Here is a 27,467-nt window from a genome sequence, read left to right on the forward strand (position 1 = left end):
CTCTTAAAATAACTGATTTATACAACTAACTGTTCACTTTAAATGTTTGGATTTGTTTATAATGACAAAGAAATTTAATTTGTGAACATAACACAGCAAATTGGGAAAATGGATCACGTCGTTATACAAGCACGACAGGGGAAATCCCGTTGTGTAACCACAGATCAACTACAATTCCCTTTTTGATATGAATTGTGCTAGATAAACATGATCCAGCACAATGTGCTTTGGCTGAGAATTCAAATATGACTGAGTCACAACATTCAAACAATAAAACAAAATCTGCTGTCGGACAATGCTATGTTATGCAATGCTATTTCAAGTAATAATGTGCTTTGCTTCTCTTTTTTTATGGAAAACATTTTGAAATTCATGGCTTATATGTCAGCACTATAAACATACTTTTGGTTGGCAAGTTTCTATATAGAGCAGGTGTTCTGCCGTCATCTATTGTAAATTATAACTTTGGCCACTAGAGGGGAATCATGTTACACTATTCTGTTCAAAGAGGTTATAAACTAGGAATACCGTTCACCAATTAAAAAAACAGAACTAGGAATTAGGTGTGTGTATAAGGGGGATAAGTAAAAATTACATATGGCAATACCAAGTAAATCTTGCAAATTAAATAGTGTAATGCAAAAATATACAGTTTGTGTATAGTGGCACAGTAGTGCAAGTGGGTGGAGTGTTGGCCTCACAGTTCTGAGGACCGGGGTTCAAATCCCGGCCCCGCCTGTGTGGAGTTTGCATGTTCTCCTCGTGCCTGCGTGGCTTTTCTGCGGGCACTTCAGTTTCTTCTCACGTCCCAAAAACATGCATTGATTGGAGAGACTAAATTGCCCTCAGGTGTGATTGTGAATGCGGCTGTTTGTCTCCATGTGGTCTGCGATTGGCTGGCAACCAGTTCAAGGTGTACCCCACTTCCTGCCCGAGGATAGCTGGGATAGGCTCCAACACTCCTGTGACCCTTGTGCAGATAAGTAGCTGTGAAAATGTATGGTTGTACTGTATATATGTGTGTGCGCACATTCATCCCGCCATGTGTGTGATATCTGTACATAATATGTAATAGTAACGGCCAAACATTTTGAGAATGACAAGTTTTGGTTTCCACAAATTTTGCTGCTTAGCATTTTTTTTAAATACTTTTGTTAAATCTTATTATCTAAGTGTCAAAATATTTTATTGACATATGACTTTTATGCAAAGAGTCAATATTTGCAGTGCTGAATGTTCTTTTTCAAGACTTCTGGGGCACATTTTGACTGATGGAGGGCCATCCTTGCATAATCAATGCTTGGAGTTTGTCAGAATTTGTCACCCCCACTTTTTGAGGATTGACCACAAATTCTCAATGGGATTAAGGTCTGGGGATTTTTTGGGCCATGGTCCCAAAATGTTGATGTTTTTCACTCTGAGCCAGAGTTATCAATTTTGCCTTATGACAAGGTGCTCTATCACACTGGGAAAGGAATTGTTTGTGGACAACCGGTTGGAAGAAGTTGCTCTCGGAGGATGTTTTGGTTTGGTTCTTTATTCATGGCTGTTTTCAAGCAAAATTGTGAGTAACGCCAGTCCCTTGATTGAGAAGCACCCTCATACATAAATGATCTCAAGATGATTTACTATTGGCATGACAAAGGATGTATGATAGAGCTCACTCTTTCTTCACCGGACTAGCTTTTTTTCCCCAGATGCCCCAAACAATCAGAAAGCGGATTGACCCTAGAAAATGGCTTTACCCAAGTGCTCAGCAGTCCAGTACTTTTTTGCAAAATATCAACCTGTCCATGATGTTTTTCGTTGAGAAAAGTGGCTTCTTTGCGTTCCTTGTAGACACCAGTCCATCCTCCAAAGGTCTTCGCCTTATTGTGGGTGCAGATGCACTCACAACCTGCTTGCTGCCGTTCCTGACAAAGTTTCCACACCGGCAGTGACCCAATCCCACAGATGAATGAACTTCAGGAAACGGTCCTGGCGTTTGCTAGATTTTCTTAGCTGCCCGTACGCCTTCTTCACAGCAATTGAACTTCTCTCTCTCAACTTCTTGGTGATCTGATATATGGTTAATTAGGCCACAATCTTAATAGCAGCAATATCTTTGTCTGTAATGCCCTTTTTGTGCATTGCAATGACGACTCCACGCGTTCCCTTCCCAGTAACCATGGTTAAGCGAGAGAACAATGATTTCAACCACCTTCCTTTTAAAGCTGTTATCGGAACTCAATCAGCATGACAAAGTGATCTCAAGCCTTGTCCTTAAGATCACTGTCACCTGTGTTAAGAGAATCACTGAGATGATGTGAGCTGGTCCTTCTGTGTCAGGGCTGAATTGCAGCGGAAATGGTGGGGAGTGGGTGAAGTTAATTTTCATGGCAAATAGGGACTTTGCAATTTTAATCCACCTGATCACATTTCATAACATTCTGGTGTACATTCAAAACGAGGCAGAAGATTTTGTGAAAATATGTGTCATTCTCAAATATTTTAGCCACAGTTGTACATTCACACAATGAGTCTTCAATTACCATAACGTGGATAAATGTTTTCGGCAAATGAATGCGCATGAGAACCTGAAGGGGGGGGGGGGGGAATGTTCTCACTGGGAGAACCCCAGAGAGGAAGGCCAAAGGTGTGATTCAGACCAGGAATCTCTCAACTGTGAGGCAGAAATGCTAAATATTATGTCACCATGGTGGACAATTTGCTATATAGAATAATAACTGTCCAATTACGTTTTCCAAAGAGAATAATAACCTAACCAAGATATTTGAGTAAACTGTTTGCATAAACAGTTTGTGATACTAAGTGAAAAAATGTCAAGAAATGAGCATGCAGTTCAGATGCACCATAGCCAAGCACAAGAACACCCACAATTCATGTGTAGTTGAAAAAATGCCTCACTAAGAGCCATGTATAGTCTTGAGAATCCCATGAATCTGATGAAAATGTGCAGCAAGTCGCCCCGTGTAGTCGTAACCTTGGCCACAGATGCCAACTATTTCAAGTGCGTACTGTCTCTAGATCTTGACAGTATTTGCTTGAATCGTTAGCCCGGAGACACAGAGGACCCCTGTGCGAACCAAGAGCTTAGTCAGGAAGTCTGACAGAAGTGGATCACCAACACATCGAAAGGCACCAGTAGCTGGCAATGCAAATGTGGTTGATGACACCTTAGGACTCCACTGTTAACCACAGAACGTGTTCAGTGATGTATTGATTTCATTTTGAAAGTTCCAGAAGACCATGATTTCTCTCAGTATCTGAATATTATCAATGTTACCAATGGAAGCACCAATAAAATTCTTCATGTAATTTCAACACCAAAAATCCACATTGGTTTTGGCCATACAATGCTAACATTTGAAAGGATTCAAGATCGATTGTTTCATGCTGACAGCATTTTTATATTTGTGTGTGTGTGTCACGCTTCGCTTTGTATTTGCCAGCAAACAACTGCTCATCATGTAAGTGACTGTTCGTAATGTATAATAAAAAGATGTGGCTGCGTGTGACAGATCCATTCTGTAATTTGGCATACTCTGACCCTAGCCAAATGGGTCTGTGCACCGTGCAGTGTTTTGCTGTGTTTCTGGTTAACTATAATCTGTACCTTGGGCATAGGTGGGGGGAGCTTGTTATTCATAGTCATGTGTGACTGATATCATGACACAGATGTATTGCAGTCAAGATAGTGTTCAGTGTTAGAATTTGTCAATGGTGTTACACCTTAGTGCTTTGCTACCAGAGGATAGAGGGGATTCCCGCCCATGACAACTGGGGGGAGGAGGGGTGTGTGTGCAGTCCTCACGATATTTTAAGTTTGCATTGGTGAAACTGTTAGCAATAACATGTCTTCCATTTCAGGAGGGACATCTTCATGTTGGTGGTGGGAAAATAACAAAAATGTAAAAACGTTCATTGTCACAAGGACTGCAACTTCAGCTATGTATAACATCATAAAAATGGTGGCCATGTACTTGAAGAGTCCTAACACTGAAACGTGTAACAGTGTAGGCAACTTTCTTTGTGATCAGTGACGCAAAATCCGAAACGCTCCAAAACTAAGCAAACTTAAGTATCGGTTTTAGCATATTGTATCTGGAATGTTTGAAGCATGACGGCAGGGCAAAGATGGCTGTAAATTATTGGAATGTACTGTAGGTACACAGTGTAAACATGGAGACTGTAAACATAAAACCCCAACTTCCTCACAAAGGAAGAAACGCGCTTTGCCGGACTTTGTTGGTGAAATGCCGTGTTTGGTAGCAATTCTTTCCATTAAAATGAATAGGATTCATCCATTGCAGGCCCTGACAAAGTTGCTGTCCAATATAGCCGGCACAGGCCCGGCAAGGAGCAGACCGCCCAAGTGGGGTGAGCTTGCCTAGTTGAGATGCAGCGGGAGGCCTCCCACCGAGCCGCCGGGATGAAACAACCTGCACTGCAGCTCTGGTGGGCAGCTGGGCTGCGGGTTTCCAGTTTTGCCAGAGCGAGCTCAACGGATGCCACCGGAACTGCGACACTTTCCAGGGCTTCCTGAAATTGCACTTGTACTTTTCACTTCCTTCGGACCACAGAGGGCTAATCTAACCCAACCCCCACCCTCAAAAAAATAAAATAAAAAAAGATGTGTATGTAAAATCCACAGAGCAAATGATGTTTGTGCTGTGTGAGTGGAAGTACAAGCGAGTGCTCCGCATGACTGTTTTCCAACTGAAACAGTTTGTGAATTGAAGCAATATTTGTCTGAAAATATTGTAAATAAACCCATTTGTTGGTGTACAGGGGTGCTTGCGAACACAGCTTCCACTATAACCAGTATTATAGTGGCATATAGAATGCAAGTGTAGTATGGTGGAAATGGAAAAGGATTGCGGTCCAAGAAAAGAGCAGCTGCCATAGCTGTTGTCAAAAGAGGGGAACAACCAAACCACTTCCAGGATCAGCTGAATGACAAAAGCTTGACAACGTTGTCCGACAAATATAACGTGTGTCCTGCATGTTAATGTTGTGTCGTATCCGTGCAAATCTTCGTTCAACTGTCTTCCTCACTTGCACTTGCAAGCTAATGACTTGTTCCTATAAGCTTGGCACTTCAATGTTGTCCCCAGTTTATGGTGAAGGGTAACATTGTGGACCGACAATGAAGAAAATAAGTATTTGAACACCCTTGCTTTATTGCAAGTTCTCCCACTTAGAAATCATGGAGGGGTCTGAAATTCTCATTGTAGGAGCATTTTACTGTGAGAGAGATAATATTAAAAGTAAAATCCAGAATTCACAATGTATAATTTTTTTCAAGGATTTATCTGTGAGATACAGCTGCAAATTAGTATTTGAACACAAATACACGCACAACACACAATTACAGTGCAGTCATCCTGTCCCATGTGCAGAAAAACACCCCCAAAGTATGATGCTGCCACACTCATACTTCACAGTAGGGATGGTGTTCTTGGGATGGAAGTCATCATTTATATTCCTCCAAACACGGTTAGTGGAATTATGACTAAAAAGTTCCATTTTGGTCTCATCTGACCACAAAACTTTCTCCCATGACTCCTCTGTATCATCCAAATGGTCCTTGGCAAACTTAAGAAGGGTCTTGACACGTGCTGGTTTAAGCAGGGAAACCTTCCGTGGCATGCATGATTTCAAACCAATGACATCTTAGTGTATTACCAACAGTCACCTTGGAAACGGTGGTCCCAGCTCTTTTCAGGTCATTGACCAAGTCCTGTCGTGTAGTCCTGGGCTGATTTCTCACCTTTCCAAGGATCACTGAGACCCCACGAGGTGATATCTTGCATGGGGCGCCACTCCAATTGAGATTGACTGTCATGTTTAGCTTCTTCCGTTTTCTAATAATTGCTCAAACAGTGGACCTTTTTTCACCAAGGTGCTTGGCAATTTCTTTGTAGCCCTTTCCAGCCGTGTGGAGTTGTACAATTTTGTCTCTCATGTCTTTGGGCAGCTCTTTCGTCTTGGCCACGTTACAGGTTTGAGTCTTACTGATTGTATAGAGTGGACAGGTGTCTTTATGCAGCTAATGACCTCACACAGATGCATCTGATTCAGGATAATACATGTAGTGGAGGTGGACTTTTAAAGGCGGACTAACACGTCTTTGAGGGTCAGAATTCTAGGTGATGGACAGGTGTTCAAATACTTATTTGCAGCTGTAACGCACAAATAAATCGTTACAAAAAAAAAAAAAATATCATACATTGTGATTTCTGGATTTTTTTGGGGGAAATTCTCTCTCTCACAGTGGACATGCACCTACGATGAAAATTTCAGACCCCTCCACGATTTCTAAGTGGGAGAACTTGCAATATAGCAGGGTGTTCAAATACCTGCTTTCTTCACTGTATCAAAGTGTTTGTAAAAGACAAAGCTCAATGAAAAACATTTAGCTTTTGCTAAATGCAACGTTGGTTGGACACCGATCCAGTGTGTAAGCCGCCTCTTGTCCAAAGATAGCTGGGATGGGCTTACAGCACTCCCGTGACCATTGTGAGGATAACTGCCTCAGATAATGGATTGATGGATAAATGCAATGTTTGTGATTGAAGTTCATCAATCATCGACACTGGAAACAAAACCTGAGAGTAACATCCTTAAATTAGTTATTGCAATGCAACACAACTTTTCAAATAAGCTTTTAGTGTAATTTCTGCGTCACCTCAGTACTTGCGGATCAAAGAGTCTAATTCTGCTGTGGACCTGCTTCTTGAGCAAGGCAAACAACCGCATACTGGTTAAGGGCACAACACTGAGACACTCCGTCATTTGCTTGTCTGCTCACTGAATCAGTGTGTGTAAAAGTTTACTCCAAAGTCCGGTTGAGGACAAACAAAGAAAAATAACAATACAATTTTAAATAACTAAAATTTCTCTGAGAGGATTATCAATTAGATGACAATCCATCCCCTGAATATTATTTTTGTGACTTTTATTGGGAACTGAAGTTGTTTCCCCTTGACCTGCTCCCTTTATGTGCGAATGTGTCCAACATGACCAGCTTGTGAAATCTCTGTTGTAATCTTCACGTGGGACCAAATTAAAAAAAAAAAAAAATGCTTGCACATTTCAAGTGTGTGTTTCTTCTGAGAAAATCCTCAAGATTCTAGTTTGAAGGGACAATCAATCACTTATTGGTATGAACAGTTTTAAGGACAGGTAGTCAAGGAAGAAATATGAAACCATGCTTTGTTCAATTTCTTGTTAATTTTAATGCCTGGTACCACTAAATGTATATTAGATGAACAATACAATGAACAGAACAAAAATGCAGCTGATTCCATAATATTTCTTCTATATGACATGCTTTATTGTTTTCCCAGTGATTTTGGTTCTTTCAACAAAACCACAGAAAACGGTTAGAAATCAGCTCTTAACATTTTGAGCTATTTTTGTTACCGTTATCTAAACAAATGTGCCTTCAATTGTACCAGGCATTAAAAATTAACAAGAAACTGAAGAAACAAGTGTGGAATAATAATTTATTTGTATGAATGTATCTTCAAATCCATTCCCAAAGCCCCCACTAATTGGATAACATCGCAAAAGGCCCTGCTGTGCTTTGTTTTCATTTTCCAGTTATACGAGACTGGTTTGAATTCATGTGTTCAGAAATGCAAAAGTATCCTGAAAAATGAAGATTGTGTTTTGGGACATCATTTGACAGAAGAAGTGTTGCATACTTACCCATTCCTGATCCCTGGTATGTATTAGTGACGCCAAAGAATTAAGATGTATTTATGTATCACTGTGCATGATTGTGTTACTTTTGTGCAAAGAGGGAGGAAACCAATTGGCAAAAGGGACGCTTGTTCTCACGCTGCTGTTATTTGGAAGAGGATGAGTAGTGAATGGTACATACACGCTGTGTAAAACTTAGGTGATGATTGCGGAGTGGCCTGAACTTCTGTGAGAGTGGGGTCACAGGCTATGGAAGATGTAGCCTCTGTCTGTGTTCCATCCGTTTCCATCGGATCCTCATCTTTGGCACATTCCTCAGCTTTTGCTGCTAACCTCGCAGACACCCTACTAGAGCACTGACCCTGAGAGGAAGATATTTTCACTCATCAAACATTTATATGGACTTGCATTTAATTAGAAACCAAATTTCTAAATCACAATGTTTAAAATGACTTAATTACCTTTGCAGTAGGTGTTATAGGTGTAGGTTTTCTCTGCACTTGAGCTCTAGTATTGGGCACTTTTGGGTCAGAGATGGACTGCATAGTGAAAGCAGCGTGCTGAACAATGCAATCACTGCCACAATAAACAGAGTCCTGTAACGCTGGTTTGGAGCATCCTGGTCCAATACACAGTGAACCTGAACAATTTTTCTTAATCTCTTCAGGTTCAGGACCAGGTTCAGACCTTATTGCAGGAACCTCCACTATGTTGTTCGTCTCCAAATCTACAGTCTTCTGAAACCAGATTAGCATCTTAAAACCAGACTTCAATCAGACAACTTCAAAAAAACCAAGATATGTCACAAATTCAACATCATTCAAGAAGAAAAATACTGCTATAATGTATACAGTAACTGGAAAAGCAATACTTGTCATGAGGGCAATTGGGCTGCCTTGATACAAGAAATTCTAAAACACTGCTATGACAACCGAAATCCAAAAATAAATCCTAACCTTTAGAGACTCCCACTCCTCTTTGCCCTCTGGTTCTTCACCAGAAGGACTGAGTGACAAGCTTTCAGGAGAAATTTCTGGTTCTGCATGGGAGTGAAACTTAGATGGGAGTTGGCTCATCTGCTTTGTTGTGCAAGGTGGGCAGATGTACTCTTTACAGCCTTCTGCCTCACTGACACCAACACAGTCGCCATGGAAATACTCCTGACAACTTTTGCAGGAAATCATGAACCTAGAGAGGGAACCAAATTCAGCGATGAGGAAATGAAACTACAAATTTGGAGTAGCAGCAACGATTGCACCCAGGATATATTTTACCCTGAAGTTACCTTTTGTTGTGTTTTTGCCGACAGATGCAGTAAAGAGCATTGGGGTCATAAGCCTTGGAGTCGAATAAACTTGAATATTCCGCAATATTCTTAATGACACTGTCGGCGTGCCTGCCCTGCTCCTCCTCTGGTGCATCATCATACTGGCCTGGAGTTGTGTCACTATTCTGATCAACATCTGTGTCTACAATAATAACGTCAGACCTTGTTTGTTGAACAGGACTCATATGAGAAAAAACAGAGAGTGTATCTGATGGATTAACAAGTATCACATCATCATCATCATCGTCGTCGTCATCATCATCATCTTCTACCGCAATTGATGCAACCTCTGCTGTTTTATTTCTCCCTTTGCCCCTTCTTCTGCCTTTTCCCTTTGCTCGCCCCCTTCCTCTCCCTCTGGCCTTTCCTTTTGGGCCTCTTCCTCCTTGCCTGGCTTTTGAGTCCAACTGCTCCTTGATTTGTATTAAAGGCATGTCATCGTTGTCTTCCTCTTGACTTGAGATTAAAAGAACATTATCTGCATCCGCTTGTGCTACTCGGTCTGAAGCAACAGGATGTAAAATTCCAACACTCTCTGCAGGCCCTCTGAGTTCAGATGGCTCTGTGTCATATGCAGCCTTTAGAGGAGCAGCATTTGTTGCGTTGCTAATTCCCAAAACATCTGGGACTGCCAAAGTTCGAGACATTTCCATTGAGAAATCCTCATCCCCACCAAGAAGACTGAAAGCTGTGTGAAAAGCTGACCCAATATCCTGCCACATGCTTGGGTCAAGACACCCTCCTGCAGAGGCTACAGCTGGTTTTGTCTCCTCAGATACAGGTGAGCACGAGGCAGACCACTCAAGATCTTCTATGACAGTCCGAGATTCTTGAGGAGATTGAACACCTTTGTTGTCTTTAAAGGCCGTCATCGTTCTTGTGGGACGTCGGCTTCTGACTCTCCGTAGAGGTGGAGGGCTGTGGCTTAGGTCTCCGACCTCTTCCATGAACTCACGTCGAGCTAGAGTTGATCTCCTGAAACCCCAGGATTTTCTAATCTGGGACAATCCCGGTCTATCATCCAAAATTTCCGACTGGGGCCGCTGCTCTTCTGCAAAAAATAAACCATAGTACCCACAAATACAAATTTACATCACAATCATTTGTAATGATCTCTCCAAAGACGAGAATATAGGACAATTTACCTGACCCTGGATTTTTCTCCATAGGTTCCAGAGTGATATCCATTGGAATGAATCAAGGCTGCCCAAAATAAAATAGATCATTTATTAGCGCACACGCGAAATTAAGTGGTAAGGGAGACTGGAAGTCAACAGTAAAAAATGTGTTTTTGTGTGTGTCAAAAAAAAAAAAAAAAAACTAAGATACAGAAATGTAACATGATAAAACAAAAACCCCAATTCCAATTAATTTAGCACATTGTCTAAAACGTAAATAACTGAATACAATGATATGTAAATTCTTTTGAAATTATGTTCTATTGAGTAGAAACACAACAAAATGATCTTTTCGTTTGGGAACCGAGAACATTAATTGTTAAACCCTTGTAGGTGGAATTCTTCAGTATTCTTTCTCAATGTACAATTTCAGTAAGTCAACAGGTCAGGGTCTTCATGGTCGTATTTTGTGTTTCATAATCTGCCACACAGTTTAAATTGGAGACAGTCTTTTTCTACAAAGGCACAATGCTATAACTCGTTCAGAATGTGACTTTGGATTGTCTTGAAGTTCTGGAATAAAATCATTACAGAATATCCTGAAATTATTACGAGAGCACTGAAAACCCTACTATGATTTCCAACCATCCTATCAGTGTGAAGATGGTTTTTCTGCAACGACATCAACCAAGACAAAATTCCGGAGCAGACTGGACATAAGGAACATACTCCGCGTCTCACTGTCTCCCATCACATCTCGATGGGACTATCTCTTTTCAACGAACCAAGGTCAGGCCTCCCATTGATTGTGATTTGTTTTCCCTGCACTTATTCCAATTTTTAGCATCATCCTGTTATTTTACATGTTCACATATTTTTCCAAGCAGCCATTAAAATATTATGTAGCCTAGCAACCTAGCACAAGCACTAATGATTGTATGTAAACATGCCTGCGTTATGGCAAACAATGCTCTAAGGTTTCCATGTGTGTGAAGTAGTTTCATAGCAATAAGGTAATTTAATCACACAAAGTTAGCACCCATTATTTCTGTTGTCATGTTGGTTTGACCTGACTGATTAGAATGCCTGACCTGACAAGAGAATATTTTTTGAGATACTCAGTATGTAATACAGAAGACCATCACTCGATTTTCCGTACTGTTTATCGTTACTATGGTTGAGGGCGTGCTGGACCAATTCCAGGTATCTTTGGGCAAGAGGCAGGGTACACCCTGAAGTGGCCACCAGCCAGTTGCAGTACACATACAAACAAATAACCATTAATACATTCAGATGCATTGCCAGTTTAGAATATTCAATTAACCTACCATGCATGGTTGCTTTTTGGGGGGGAGAGGGGATGGGGACACGGCAAGGCTTGCGAAAACTCATGAAGGCACAGGGAGAACAGGCAAACTACAGACAACCCAGGCATAACACCAGCAACTGTGAGGCAGATGTGCCAACCAGTTGTTCACTATGCCACCTGGTACACAAGTTTATACTGTAAATGAACAAGTCATTTAAAGAGACATTGCTCCATCTTGTGATTGGATTGATGATCTGTTTTGTTTTTTTTAAACCCACTGATGGCTTAAAAATCCTGATAGTATAAAGCCTAGATGTAAATAGCATGAATTAAAAAGCTGGAATTGTGAACTTTTGTCACACATTCATCTTTCGATCTGAAACCCAAATGTCTTCAAGATACAACAAAAACTAAAGAATTGACCTTGTCGTTCCAATACTTTTGGAGGGGACTGAATGAATCATCAGGATCTTCTGAGTTTAAGATCACGTGGCGAAAGACTATTACTAGAACCAAAACCAAGTCTGCAGAACAGGCTCATGGAAGCCCCCTCCCCATGACAACAAAAATATTAATGAGCGCAACTTAACTCCACTATATCCGTTATCCACAACTATAGTTATAAGGTTGTATAAGGTTCCAAAAGCATTTCGTTGTAATTGTTTTAATTTCATTTTTTGAAAAGCGCTAAATCATTATTAAAATCAAGTTCTGCTTGTTTGTTAATAAATAAGCTTTTAATACTGAAATCAAATGCCTTTTTTCCAAAACCTAATCTCCCATGTGTGCTGATATTAAATTATGCAGCTGTTACATTCAAGTAGAACATATAGGGAGTCCTCGGTCTACGACTGAGATCCATTCCTACAGAAACGACTTAAGTCGAATTTCCACTTATCAAAATACTTTGTATGAAAAATAAATACATTGAAATAAACAAGATGATCTACTTAGCATTACGCAGAGAGGTGGATGGAGAAGAAGGCGAGGCTGTGGTTAGCTACTGTGAAGGAACCTGGTCCTCAATCCTCTCCATCTCGACAAGCATCAAAGAACCTTGTTTTGTGATCATTGTATCCGACATAGGAACAGAAACCTTCACCATCTGCTAAAATACGGGCTTTGTCTTTAATAATTGTCACCACAGTCAAGCGACTAAAGCCTTGGTGGTGTTGGTCTCTCTCCTTTCTCCAATCTTTTTATGATCTTGAGCTTTGTTTCCATGGTAATGGATTTTCTTGTGACTGCAGAAGCATTGCTAAAAGACACAGCTTTCTTCTTTGGGGCGATACTGCCGAAAGAACAGAGCAAAAAATGTGAAGATACTCCCGGCGCACAAACACGGATAAGCATTTGCCAAACAAAATGGCGGACGGGGGACGGGCATTGTAAAGTCGAAACGTCTTAGGTCGAGACCGTCTTAAACCAAAGACTCCTTGTTTATGAAAAGTTAAAAACAGATTAAATACTAATGCGTGCAAACCTGTTATGCTTTGCTTTTATTTGAATGTTTCCATTAAGCAACTTCACTGTAGCCATGACTAGGAGGTTGATTCACCTTCCAACACGACAATGACCCAAAGCAAACAGCCAAGATAACTAAGGAGTGGCTTCAGGAGCAGCCTGTGAATGTGCTTGAGCGTTCCAGCCAGAGGCCGGACTGATAACCAATTGAACAGAACTTGAGAGGATCTGCAGAGATCAATAGGAGAAAATTCCACAAAACAAATGTGCCAAGCTCGTAGAGACATACACAAAAGGATTTATTCTGTGATTGTTGGCGATTGTTGTCAAAGGTGCTTCAACAAAGTCTTAAGCCTAAGGTGCGATTACTTTTGTACTTTTGTATTATTTTTAAATGTTTACATTTTCAATACATTTGCACAACTGTTTGAAAATGTGTTTTTAGCGAGTCATTATGGAATATTTTGAGGATTTTTCTAAAAAATATTCTCAAATCATCTTTAGAATATGTCTAACAGCAAAATGTGGAAAAGGTAAAGTTGAGTTATATAACATTCTAAATCCATATTATTTAATATGATTAGAATTGGGCATTAAGAATCAAAAACCGATTGGAACCGGGACTAATGTTTTTTTTCGGAATTGTTTACATTTATAATTTTGGTCCATGTTTCGATCCCTAGTTCACAGACCACAAATAAAAAGTGGCGAAAACCACGAAGAAGAACACTCGTGCTTGCTGAGTCTCAGCCTACAAGGCACACTAGCCTCAGCCTACCCTGCAATTGTGCTGATGGTGTTATGTCCTTGTACGGGGGTATTCTGAAGCACAAGGATAAAGACATCTCCCCGTCACCATGTTTTTCTCAAACAAAACAACCTCAGTTACACCGTCAGCACCTCCAGCAGAAGATTCTCCGAGTAGGGATTGTTAATTTCGTATGTACTGTAAGAAAAATGTTATTGTGCAGCACAAGGTTTCAATAAAATAAAGATTTAACTAGACACTTGTACTGTTGTGAATGTTTGTCGCAAATATTCAAAGGACAAATGCTGTCCTATTGATGTATTTTATACATTCTGGTATCCACATACATGCACAAAACAACAACTCTCCATCTCCAAACTAAAAAACCAGCAGGAGTCTCTGAGTGATGAATGTTTACTGTACAGTAATATAATACTAAATTTTTGTAATTTATATAACAAATTTGTAAAAATGTATATATATTGATAAAGTTTTATATTTAAATGTTTTACTAAATACCTCTTTTGTCTCAAATATGCAAAGTACAAATACTGTTTACATATTTTAAACGTTCTGATACCCACTTAAACATACATGCCCCCTACTTTGTGATTTTTCACTTTTCATGGGTGGCGCTGGTACTGATTAACCGCAAAAAACAAGGGATTGCTGTACTATGTCACCACAGATACATCACTTGAATTAATCAATTAATTAATATGATCATACACCGTTATAAGATGGGGAAATTTGCATCTTTTCAGCAACAATGGTGGACAAAAGAGGTTTGCAAATGTCCGTCATTATAAGGTTGATGGAATAAATACAACATCTTAAATAAGAACAACATAAATAACGTCACCGATTTTCTTTCAGTGCTTAGAGCATTGGTTAGGTAAACCTGTGGTTGTGAGTTCGTATCTCACTGGGGCCTCTACTCCCCAAGAGGGGTTGCATCAGGAAGGGCATCCAGCGTAAAAAATGTGCCAAGCAAATATGAGATGTCACGCTCTGGCGACCCCTAACGGGACAAGCCGAAAGAAACTTACTTTTTACCATTTTTCTTAACTATATTTCCAAAGCTTGCCCTTCCTCCTATCCATTTTTAAAGACACTTGTCCTCACAAAGGTAGTGCTAGTCCCAGCTAACCTTGGGTAAAAGGCAGACTATACCCGGAATGAGTCCATAGTCAGTTGCAAGGCACATATCAACACCATAACTGAGTGGGAATCGATCCCATATTGGCCACATCAAAGTCAGGCGTGTCTGTCCACTACACCAAAGATACTAAGGACAAAAAAAAAAAAAAAGAAAATGTGGTTCCCATTTCCTACATTCAGAACTAGGGTTGGTAGGTAGGTTTTCAATTTTGTTTTTTAAAAAATATTTGTAATCTGATTCCAGCACAATGTGCTGTCATTTTCTTGTGAGTTCTCATTAATACAGGCTCCCTTGTGCATAAATTCATGAAGGCTTGGTCCAAAAAACATGAAAAAAAAAAAAAAAAAAATTAGACATGGCAAAACATGAAAAGAGAACTTCACTTCATATGGCTCAGTAACACTATGACATGGGACGCAACAGTTACCCTAGCTGGCGCTCATGAACACACATAAATATACACAACGATCTGGCAACAAATTGCATGAAAATCAAGGCTAAAATACACAACGTAAACACACGGGAGGAGGTGGCAAACGGCCACGCCCCCGTCAAACACCTGACTTAACTCCGCTGACGCAGCAGCGTGCAGAACGTGCCGTGATTGCATACGTGGCTTGGAGAACCACGCCCCTGACGTATTTATTACATGATGTAAAAATGTTAGGGTCAGCGGAAATTTTTTGGTCGGGAAATCAGAACCGCAAGCTTTTTTTTTTTCCTTTTTTTAACGACAAATGACCAGAAATTTTTCAGCGAAGTAATCTATCTATACAAATAAAATAAATAAAATCAGAAATTAAGTTGTGTGTAATAAGGTTGAATGACAAGGAAAAATTACGCCAACTGTTACTTAACAAAAAATTTTTATTACCAATGACACCTTCATGATGCCTCCTCCTGTATGGAGAAATAGGTTGCATGCATTGCTCTTGTGTGATTTTGGCCCAGTCCTCCACAGAAGCAGTCTTCAAATCTTGGAACGTTCCATGGGGTTCTTTTATGGACCTTGAGTTCCATTTTTTTTTTTTGTAGATTTTGATTGGATTCAAGCCAGGTGATTGGCTGCGTCATTCGAGCCACTTTGTTGTCTTTCAAACCAAATGAGTTTCCTGCAGCATAGAGCTCACAATTCTGAAGTCCCAGGTTCGAACCCGGACCCACCTGTGTGGAGTTTGCATGTTCTCCCCGTGCCTGCGTGGGTTTTCTCTGGGCACTCCGGTTTCCTCCCACACCCCAAAAACATGCAACATTAATTGGACACTCTAAATTGCCCCTGGGTGTGTGATTGTGAGTGCGAATGTTTGTCTCTATGTGCCCTGTGATTGGCTGGAAACCAGTTCAGGGTGTACCCTGCTTCCTGCCCGCTGACAGCTGGGATAGGCTCCAGGACTGCTGTGACCCTCGTAAGGATAGGGGCTAAGACAATGGATGAGTTTCCTGCTGCAATGTCCACACTTGTTTCATTTTCATCATCCTCATAGATAGAAGAATATCTTTACCAAGAATGTAATATATGGTTTACCACTACAATTTCCTGAAAATCAGCCCTGCATCATCGTATACCCACCTCTGAGCTAAACTGTTGGTTTAGTGTTTTTAGGCTGATGCGCAGTGCTATTTCTCCTCCAATCATGGTGAGCATTATGGCATCCAAACAGTTCCAATTTGATCTCATCCAACCAAGATTATATCCTCCCAGTATTTAACGGTCTTATAAAAAGGTTATTCATAAAATGTAAAATGAGCTTTGACTTGCTTTTTCCCCCCCGCGGGCCATTGCAGCTAAGTGCATTTTGCATGTTCCTTGTCACAACAGTACCTGCTAATTCCGGGTGGTCCTTTGTTCTTGGAAAACTGATCTAATTATTCTTTGCACTCGTCTGTCAGAAACCTTGCAAGGAGCACCTGATAGAGGCCAATTTATGTTGGTATTATTGGCTTTCCACTTTTCAGCCGTGAAAAGGTATTCGCCCCCTTCCTGATTTTTTTTTTTTTTTGCACATCTATCACACACAAAGTATGCAAATTTTAGCACAGAGACAAGCCAAGGAAATACAAAATGCAGTTTTGAAATGACAAGTTTATTAAGGCAAAAAAAAAAAATCCACACCTTTCTGACCCTCTGTGGAAAAAGTCATTACCCCCTGAAACTAATCATGGGTTGTGCCGCCCTTTTCAGTGATAACTGAAATCAAGCGTTTGCAACAATTGGTGATGAGTCTTTCACATCGCTCTGGAGGAATTTTGCCCACCTCTTCTTTGCAGAGGTGTTCCAACTTCGCCATATTGCACAGTTCTCGAACATGAACACCTGGGTGCTAATGACTCCAAATCAGTCTGGCCTGGATTACAATCACTCACTCACACAGCTTTTACTGCAGATTTGAAAAGGACACTTTCATATCACATACCCACCAAGTCCGACCACCATCCACTTAAACGTGAACGTCTCAAACTCTACCTTTTAACATCCACGAACGGGATTTGAGGCAGATCATTAAACAACAAAAGATTAACAAAATGCTGGTCCCAGACATTGTGGCCCTATCCTCCCTCAAAGTCTGCGCTAACAACCTTGCTCCTGTCTTCACAATGATCTTCAACAAGTCTCTAGAACTGTGTGAAGTACCAACCTGCTTCAAACGCCCACCATCATACCTGTTTAACAAGAAGCAGCCGTCTCAGGTCTTAATGAATACAGGCTTGTTGCTTTGACATCTGTGCTTGTGGTGGACCACCTCAAGAGTGTCACAGGTCCCCCAGCTGGACCCATTGTAGTTTGGCTATCGAGCTAACAGGTCTGCGGATGATGCCGTCAACATGGGTCTGCACTTCGTCCTTGAATATCTCGATAGTGAGGGAACTGATGCGAGGATCCTGTTTGTGGACTTTAACTCTGCTTTTAACACCATCATCTTTGAACTGCTCCCCTCCATGCTTTTCCAGCTCAGTGTCTCGCCTGACATCTCCAAGTGGATCTACAACTTCCTAACAGGCAGGAGACAGCTGGTGAAACCAGGGAACCCCAAAGTTGTTTCCTCTTCCCTCTGCTCTTCTCGCTATACACAAACGACCACACCTCAAGGCACCCGGTTGTCAAACTCCTTAACTTCACAGATGATACTACACTCAGCCTCATCAGAGATGGTGACGAGTCTACATATCAACAGGAAATGGCGAGCATGGAGCTTTGGTGTGGCCAACACTACCTGTTGTTGAACACTCTAAAGACTGTAGAAATGATTGTGGACTTCACGAGGCATCCTTCACCACAACTGCCCCTCAAGTTGTGCCACAGTCTTGTGTCAAGCGTTAAGACCTTAAAATTCTTGGGAACTGCAATGGACAATTAAAACTGTTGAATGGGTTGTCAGGACCACCCTACCCACCCCTGAAGACTTGCACGCCACTCAAACTAGGACAAGAGCGGGCAGGATCCTTTCGAACCATCTACATCCTTGCCACCAGCACGTGAAGCTCCTTCTGTCGGTTAGGCGCGACCGATCAATGCATATCGAAACGAGCAGTTATTCAAACAGTTTTTTTCCTGCAATTAAGTCATTAAATTCCTGAACAGTGAAGCTGTTGTTGGGACACAGTATTAATAATATATACTGTAAACTATTGCATGATTTGTCACTTTAAACTGCACCATTTGCACAATTGTCATTGCACTGGTCTATAACAGTGAAGCGCGAACGGGTAAGGGCACTTCTGTATAAATCCGTACTCAACATGAATGTTGGGCAACAAAGAGTGCCGGAAACAAATTCCTTGTGTGTTGTTACATAGTTGGCCATTAAAGCAGATTCTGATGAACTGCCTGTTTAAGGTCACACCACAGTATCTCAATTGGATGTAAATCCAGACTTTGGCCTGGCCACTCCAAATCCTTAATTTTTCTTTGGGGTTTTTTTGCCATTGAGAGGTGGACTTGCTGGTGTGTTTTGGACTGTTTTAACAATGCATAATCCAAGCGCACTTGAGTTTGAGAGCATGAACTAGCTGGATGTTCTCTTTCAGGATTTTCTGGTACACAGCAGAATTTGTTGTTCTATCAACCACAGCAAGTTGTCCTGGTCCTGAGGCAGAAAAGAAACCCCAGACAATCACACTGTCACCACCATGCTTCACTTTTGGCATAATGTTCTTTTTAATCAAACGCTGTGGCCATTTTTATGCCAGATGTAAGCAACCGCACACCTTCCAATATATTCAGTTTTAGAGTCATCAGTCCACAGAATGTTTCTACAAGTCTTGTCGATTATCATGATGTTTTTTGGCAAATGAGACACAAGGCTTTGTATTCATTGCTGACAGCAGGGGGTTTTGCCTGGGAATTCTCCTATGGATGCCATTTTTGGCCAGTGACTTTCTTATGGTCGTCATGACCTCTGGCCTTAACTCTGGTCAGCGAGGCCTGCAGGTTTTAGATGTTGTTCAAGATTCCTTTGTGACCTCATGGTTGAGTCATCATCGCACTCTTGGATTAATCTTAGTTGGTCATCCACACCTGGGACGATTTGCCAGTGTTCCCAGGTTTCTTCATTTGTGGATAATGGCTCTGACAGTGGTTTGCTGGAGCCGCAAAGCCTTGGAAATGTCTTTGGAAATGTCTTTGTAACCTTTTCCAGACTGATGGATTTCAATCACTCAGTTTTTTTCTCTTTTCTTCTTGATCTTCTTTGGATCTTGGCATGATGAATTGGTTCGTGAGATCTTGTAGCCTACTTCACATTGTCTAACAGTCTATTTAAGAGATTTCTAGATTTAACAAGTATGCTTTGGGTGTGGCTTCTGAAATTGAACTCACTTTTCCCAAATTTGTTGTTAGTCACAGTGACTGTGATTTAACAAAGGAGGTGAGGGTAAAGGTTTTCCACAAAGGATCAGAAATGTTTAGGGTTTTTTTTTTGTGCATTTATGAATTGAATTGTCATTTGAAAACTGCATTTTCTAAGTCCTTGGTTATCTGAGTGATATTCAAATTTGTTTGATGATTTAAAACCTTTGTGTGTGCTTGAAAAAAAGAATACTTTTTCCACGGCATTGGACGTATTATGACCCCAACTGTGCCAACTGGAACATTCAGAAGTTTACATGCGGCTGTAACCAATGCCATCATTATGTTTTGCAACAGTTGGATGGACGTTTGTGATGGTCTCAAGACAGCTTTCTGGTCTTAACCATCATGAGATGCGTCTTGACTCACACCTTGGCAATAAGACCTTTTTGCAGGCCATCAATTCAAACTGAACCAGCAAATCTACATCAGCACTGACAAGGGGCTGGATTGCTCTTTGATTATTGATTCATGTAAGTGTTGGTTTGGCTTTCCGTGTCTTTTTGCAGCTCTCTTTCATGTGTTTGATACTATTTGTGTGCTGTGTCAGGTCACACAAGTCAATTTCTGATATTTTCTACTTTATTTGTATGTATGGATTACTTGGGTTATCCCCAAAACCTGGTGAAATTTTCAAGTCAATGTCATCTTTGGATGTATATTTAGTGAGAAAATTGGTAACTTGTTCAATACTTATTTCAGCCACTGTACACTACAACAGCCAATATTGACGTCATAACTATCACAATTGTAAAGTAATAACTACGTTGTAAATTTGAACAGGTTGCAGATAATTTTTTATATTATTATATGATACACCGTAACAATTGTCCTGGATTACTTTTTTCTATGGGCGGGCAGCACTACCATCAGCAAATAAATGCAATTTTACAAATAATGTAGTTTTCTAATTAATAATTGGCAAATTTTATTAACTTTGATATCTGAATTAATGAAGCAAAATGTGCTGCAATTTGTATGAAAAGCACAAATGAAATTTGATAATTTCTTTCAGAGTTTCATCTTTCAGCCGTGGGTTCCTCAGTTTCAGCCAAGACTTTCTATTAAGGACCATCATTATTTCTATCACTAAGACAAAAAGTGGACAGAGTAGAGAGACATTATTTAAAAAAAAAAATAAAAAAAAATCAAATTCAAAAATTTCTAGTCAATTTTATTTTGTGAGTGAATCCAGGGATTATTCCACCCAGTGGGTTATGTGAAAACTCAGAATAGGTTGATCCTGAGATGAAGGAAAGTCTGAACATTCTGTTATTAAGAGCTGGGGAAGACAATTCCGATTCAGTTACTCCTTGAACCTACCAGTTTAAGCATGTTCAATCCTGGCTTTCTACGGGCCTTTGCCCACCCGATGCAAAAACAACCTCCGTTTTTGCCCGATCCCAGTGATATCGAGGCACAACTAAATCTATATTGATATCCTGGTATTCACAAAATAATTTCTGGTTTTGAATAAATAAAAACTATTGCTTTTCATAGACAACACTGTGTTTGCTGTTTATGCAAATTTTCAGCAAATTTTATGCAATCAAGTGTCTGCCAGTACAAAAAGTAACAGTCGCCAGTAAAACAGCTGTTATGGTATTTGAAAAATAGTTCCACAGGATTGCAAGTGATTGATGTACAAGTCATTTACAGTCCTCTACAAAAGTATTGGAATGGCAAGGTCAATCCTTTTGTTTCCGCTTTATATCGAAGATATTTGGGTTTTGGATCAAAACGAGAATGTGAGACAAAAGTTCAGAATTCCAGCTTTTATGTCATGGCATTCACATCTAAATGTGTGAAATAACTTAGCACCCACCAACTCTGAAGTGGGAAAAAAATTGGAATATGTGAGAGACAGGTGTTTGTAGTTGCTCAGGTGTTGCCTTTGCTTCAAATCATTTTGAAGCCGAGAGAAGAGGGACAATAAGTCAGAGCTATTGTAAAAACATCGGGCATAGCTAATACAGCAAACTGGAATGTCCTGAAAAAGAAACTAACTACTGGTGTGCTATGCAACAGACACTGAACAGGTCCGTAAAGCGTACCAACTGAGCAGTTGATGACAAAAACATTATGAGAGGTGTGAAAAAACACCCAAAGACAACAATAACATCATTGCCAACCTCAACAGGGCGGTGAAGGCACCCTTATCCGCTGTTTGAAGAAGAATTTGAGAGAAGAAATATACAGTCCATAACACAAGATGCAAACAATTCACCAGCAAAAAGAATCAGAAGTACTGGTGAGACCAAAACTGACCTGTACTAAAGTGACGGAAAGGCCAAAGAAAGGTGAAAGAAAGGATCTGCTTATGATCCAAAACACTCATCTGTGAAGCCTGGTGGAAGTAAGGTTATAGCTCATACGGCTGCTTCTGGAATGGGCTTACGGGTCTTTATTGTTTGTAACTATGATGGTAACAGCAAAATATATTTTCAAGTATATAAACCCATTTTGTCTGGCAAAAAGTAATCGTGAGAAGCATAATCATGCAAGAAGACATCCACCCAAAACACTCCAAACGCAACAAAGCACTTCATCGGAGGGAAAAAGTAGTAAGTCTTAAGACTGGCCAAGTCAATCACCGGAGTTTAACCCAATAGAACACGCAATTTTAACTCCTGAAGAAGGGACAGAAGAGAGAAATCCTCAGAAAGAAACGAACTGAAACACGGTGGAGTAAAGGTTCGAAAACCATTTCAAATGACGAATGTCTGGTGAAGTCAATGGGTTGCAGGGTTGATGCAGTTTTTGCAAGTCAGGGTTATGCCAGGAAATGAATGTTTTTCACTTTAAGTTAATTTAAAATTGTCTGTTCCAATACTTTTACTCACTTGAAAAGTGAGTTGGTTCAAACAAAAGAAGTTCTATCCTGACAATATTCTAAATCATTTTAACGACAATCTACAAATGACCAAACACATCCATTTTAAAAATCGAATGTGGCCCTTTAACAGAAAAAAAAAATTGTCAAATATGGCATTGGTGTGCATATTCCAATTAATTTACAGTATAATCATATAGACTGTTAAATGTGAATTTCTCGAGAGAATTTTATATTATTTTTTTTCTAGGTCAAAAGTTTACAAACATAAAAAGTACTACGTTTTTAAAGAACATTGAGAAGCCCAGATGATGAGGTCATGCCTTTGGAAGCTCCTGATAGGTTAACTGTGACATGAGTTTACTGACGGCACACCTGGGGATGCATTTAAGGCTACACCTCAAACACTGTGCTTCCTTGTTTGAAAATATGTAAAAAAAGAGAAATCGGCCAGGATATCAGAGAAAGAATCGTGGACATACACAAGTCTGGCTCATCCTCTGGTGCAATTTCCAGATGCTTGAAGGTGCCGTGTTCATCTGTTCAAACAATTACATGCAAGTATAAACATCAATATATATCCAGCCATGACGCCCCTCGGGAATGAGATGGGATCTGTGCCTCAAAGATGAACGTTTTTTGGTCCGAAATGCGCAAATCAACCCCAGAACAAAAACTAAAGACCTTCTGATGAGGCTGGATACAGCTGTTGAGAAAGTGTTGTTATTCCTAGTAAAACAAGTCCTGCACCTACATAGGTTGAAAGGCCACTTACCGATAATGAGGCCATTACTCCTAAAGAAACATAAAAAAAGATATGTTGCAAAAAGACACCAAGACATGTCCTATGAGCTGATGAAAATAAACCAGAGCTGTTTGGCCAGGACAGCCAACATTACATTTGGAGGTAAAAGGAGGAAACTTGTAGACCTGAGAACACCATACCAACTGTGAACCATGAAGGTGGCACCATGAAGTTGTGGGGTTGTTTTGGTTAGACAGAAACTGGAGCTCGTCGTAACATAGACGGACCAGATCATTAAGAAAGAACATTACATGGAAATATTAAGGCAACATCTTAAGACATTAGTCAGGAGGCTAAAACTTGGCTGCAAATGAGTCTTCCAAATGGACAATGAGCCGATTAAAAACTGGCTTGAGGATAACAAAGTCAATGTTTTGGAGTGGCCATAACAAAGAGCCAATCTGAATCCCATCATAAATTTGTGGGCAGTTCTGAAAAGATCTGTGCGAGCACAGCAATCGAAAAACCTGACTAAGTTACACCAGTTCTGCCAGGAGGAATGGACCAGGATTCCAGCAGAGTATTGCCAGAAACTTGAGGAAGGTTTCCCAAAATTTTTGACCCAAGCCATGCAGTTCAAAGGAAATGCTACTGAAGACTAAGGAAATGTATGTAAAATTCTGACCTCAAACAAAATAATATAAAATCCCCTAAGAAATGTTCTCATTATTGAGGCATTTAAAATTAAGAATTTTTGTGATCCTGAGTGACCTAAAACAAAGGAGGTTTGGCCTGATTTGACTTCAGACAGTGAGACAAAAAAATCAAATGTCTTTGTGCACAGTAAGTAAACGTCTGACTTCATCCATTCGCACTCACAATCACACCTAAGGACAATTTCAAGTCCCCAATTAATGCACGTTTTTTGGGATGTGGGAGTCATATGATCATCAAATGTTATGACATGACAGTATTACATAAAAAAATCTGCCACCTCAGGCCGAATCATGTGCGTCGAATTTGACATACAAGAAACCATCGCACTGAAGGAAAAACAAATACACACATAAATGCCCGACTTGTAAGGTCTCAATAATTTCTCACATTTGTAGGCACACTCAATTCTGATCTGCTGACCTATAACTAGAGCGATGGAAAGGGGCTGTGGTTTCAATCAGCTAACTCATTAATCAGCACCTACAAATCCGAGACTATGGTCCTCAGTCGGAAAATGGTGGCGTGCCCTCTCCGGGTCGGGGATGAGATCCGTCCCCAAGTGGAGGAGTTCAAGTATCTTGGGGTCTTGTTCACGAGTGAGGGAAGAATGGAGCAGGAGATTGACAGATGGATCGGTGCAGTGTCTGTGGTGATGCGGACTTTGTATCGGTCCGTTGTGGTAAAGAGGGAGCAAAGTCAAAAGGCGAAGCTCTCAATTTACCAGTCAATCTATGTTCCTACCCTCACCTATGGGCATGAGCTGTGGGTCGTGACCTAAAGAACAAGATCCCGGATACAAGCGGCCGAAATTAGTTTCCTCCACAGGGTGTCCGAGCTCTCCCTTAGAAATAGGGTGAGAAGCTCGGTCATCCGGGAGAGGCTCAGGGTCGAGCCGCTGTCCCTCCGCATTTAGAGGAGCCAGATGAGGTGGTTGGGGCATCTGATTCGGATGCCTCCTGGACACCTCCGTGGTGAGGTGTTCCGGGCATGAGACCCCGAGGACGACCCAGGACACGCTGGAGAGACTATGTCTGTCGGCTGGCTTGGGAACGCCTGGGGATTCCTCCGGAAGAGCAGGAAGAAGTGGCAGCGGAAAGGGAAGTCTGGGTATCCCTGTTGAAGCTACTTCCCCCGCGACCCGACCCGGAAAAACGGTAGATAATGGATGAACTCGGCCAAGTCACTGCCGTGAGGCAGGCAGAGGAGGATATTCATGCTACCTGGAACTATTTGGCTGATTGATTAATCAATTCTAAAAAGCTTTGATAGTGACAGCCCTACCTGTTACCTTGTGACCCCAAAAGAGTACCTTATTCATAATGGCAAGGCATGTTACTTCAATACTAAATGTGCAATTTTTTTTTTTTTCTGCACGGCAGCAGGGGTGTGCGTGCTAACGGTGTGCCTGCATGTGCATTTTTTAATGGTTAACTCCCCATTTAAGAGGAAGAAAATCAAGCAACCATGGATGAGACTTTTTAAAATATTACTAACCTTGCTCCTGATGGTGCCTCTCCTGTTTCATGTCAAAAATCCAATTTTTGCTATCATACACTCTCTAAAAATGTGAGTCATATCAGCCTGGAAAGGGTATCATCCATGCTGAACTATCTATTATTCAAAACGATTTTCAAAATCATGGGGTGAATCCAGTTTTTAAAAATTGAGATGGGCCAGGTCTTCCATCCTTCAAAGGTGTGTTTTTGTCTAAATGTGACAAATGGCAGGATGACTGAATGTGAAATTTCAGGAGAATGGCATCACGGACCTACCTGCAGCTGATGTTCCGTATAACTCAAAGTGTCACATTGTGCTCAGGGATGTACATATTCACACAACTGCCAGTAAATCCATCGAGAGATGCCCAACCTCTGTCACAGAGTGCACAAGTGCAAATGCGGCATTTCATGACCCTCCATCTCTCACAAGGTAGTGACTATGTGGTTTCACAAAAATGAAAATAAAGTCAGTCGAAGGGTTGCTTGTAAACTCATTATTTGCTTGACTGTTGTTCTTCTGTTCAAACATGAGTTTAGACCAGTCCCCTTCACTACAATTGGTGAAAATGTATATGTAAATGTGTGAGTCACTGTTTGGTGTGTTGCAAAGGCAGACCCTCTTTGTTATGCTTTCATCTGTCGGACTGACCAGGGATACTCAGTTTTTAACTCTTATTTCTGGTAGTTTTAACCAGGTCCTTGTTGGATTGTGTGACTTTTTGACAGCCTTACAACCATTTGTGTGTGTGTGGCACAAGCTATTTAGGGGGTTGTGTTGTGTGGCGGGATCAAGTGTATATTATTAGTGCATAGTTTGATCAAATATGGTGGTGAATCTGCTTTGATGATGTCATCTCATCGGGTCCCTTAAAGATCAGATAGTTGAAAGTTCCAAGTTATGTCCAATACCCACGTTGATTCCCCCCCCCCCCCCGAAATGTACAACATAAAGATTGTTAATTCAAAAAGCAATTTTGAATCTTCAAAAGTGTCTGGAGGGTGTTCAGATTCACTTTTACACCCTAAAAAAATGCATTAACATGCAGAAGAACACAAATTAGTCGAAAACGTAAAATTGCGTTAACCATAACAATCAATGATGTAACATATTCAAAATAAAAAGTGAAAGTGCAAAAAATGAAATTGGCATCCACTGCAACTACTCACATTCGCGGGACAAAACTGTGACAAATTGGTGATCAGAAATAGACGATTAAGCTCTTAATGCTATTTATTACGAAAATTTCTCTATTACGCAAGTCGGCATTTCACAATTTCTGTATACTATTGGACCCATGTACTTAACATTTCTGGTGTACTGGTACTCAGCATTTCTTCTGGGGTTAATGTAGCTGGCTATTAAGAGTTTGCTGCTTTCACTTTTGGAGGTGACAACATAAAATAAGGAAGCTGACAAACACATCGTTAACCATCGTCATGTTTTGTCTGAAGTGTCAAGTCATTCGACTAACCAAACGATGAAAATGAGACATTTTAGTTAGTTGAACAAACACGACGTAGCTACGTTTTAAATGAAAAGAGTTCTTCGGCCCAAACACTTTCCAATTGCACCCCCTCAAAAAAAAAAAAACAAAATCAAAACAAAACGAGAAAAAAACAGCAGTGGAGGACACAAGTAGAGAGCCGACATTGTACAGCTAGTTTGGCTAAATATCTGGGCGCTCGTCTACCTCATAAAACGCGATGCCCTGCTAGTTGTATGAAGACAAATCTAACCTTTAACGGCTGAAAGATGTTTTGCATGGACGCCACGAGGAAATCTGAACGCATACCTCCGACCAAATTGGACTATTATCCAGATAACACTGGGATTATCCCGCTATCTTGTTAGCACAACCATCCATTTTCTTTGCCTTGGTCTACTTTCAACGTATCGCGAGAACGAGATTCGACCGCGAGTTCTCGGTACTTCCTTCCGTCCATTTGCGACGCGTTTGTTTGACAGGATCAAATAAATCAATCGACAGA

General features: G+C 40.7%; 1 protein-coding gene across 3 annotated transcripts in view; it reads right to left on the minus strand.

Moving 5' to 3' along the window:
• si:ch73-181d5.4 (uncharacterized) overlaps nucleotides 1-27,418 on the minus strand; it is a 45,277-nt gene extending 17,859 nt beyond the window's left edge. Inside the window, exons 1-6 of one of the 3 annotated variants that reach the window (XM_061842977.1) lie at nucleotides 27,272-27,418; nucleotides 10,183-10,240; nucleotides 8,996-10,088; nucleotides 8,667-8,898; nucleotides 8,172-8,447; nucleotides 7,892-8,072 (exon numbers count right to left, since the gene is read on the minus strand). In XM_061842977.1, the coding sequence (XP_061698961.1) occupies nucleotides 7,892-8,072; nucleotides 8,172-8,447; nucleotides 8,667-8,898; nucleotides 8,996-10,088; nucleotides 10,183-10,225 (1,825 nt within the window). In that variant the 5' untranslated portion in view covers nucleotides 10,226-10,240; nucleotides 27,272-27,418. Of the gene's footprint in view, nucleotides 1-7,891; nucleotides 8,073-8,171; nucleotides 8,448-8,666; nucleotides 8,899-8,995; nucleotides 10,089-10,182; nucleotides 10,241-27,215 lie in introns of all 3 variants that reach the window. The other 2 variants (XM_061842985.1, XM_061842972.1) reach the window with 2 other exon arrangements.
• Nucleotides 27,419-27,467: the final 49 nt, after the last annotated feature.

This window comes from Syngnathoides biaculeatus, chromosome 2 (genome assembly GCF_019802595.1).
Source record: "Syngnathoides biaculeatus isolate LvHL_M chromosome 2, ASM1980259v1, whole genome shotgun sequence".
In the NCBI taxonomy this organism is placed as follows: Eukaryota; Metazoa; Chordata; class Actinopteri; order Syngnathiformes; family Syngnathidae; genus Syngnathoides; species Syngnathoides biaculeatus.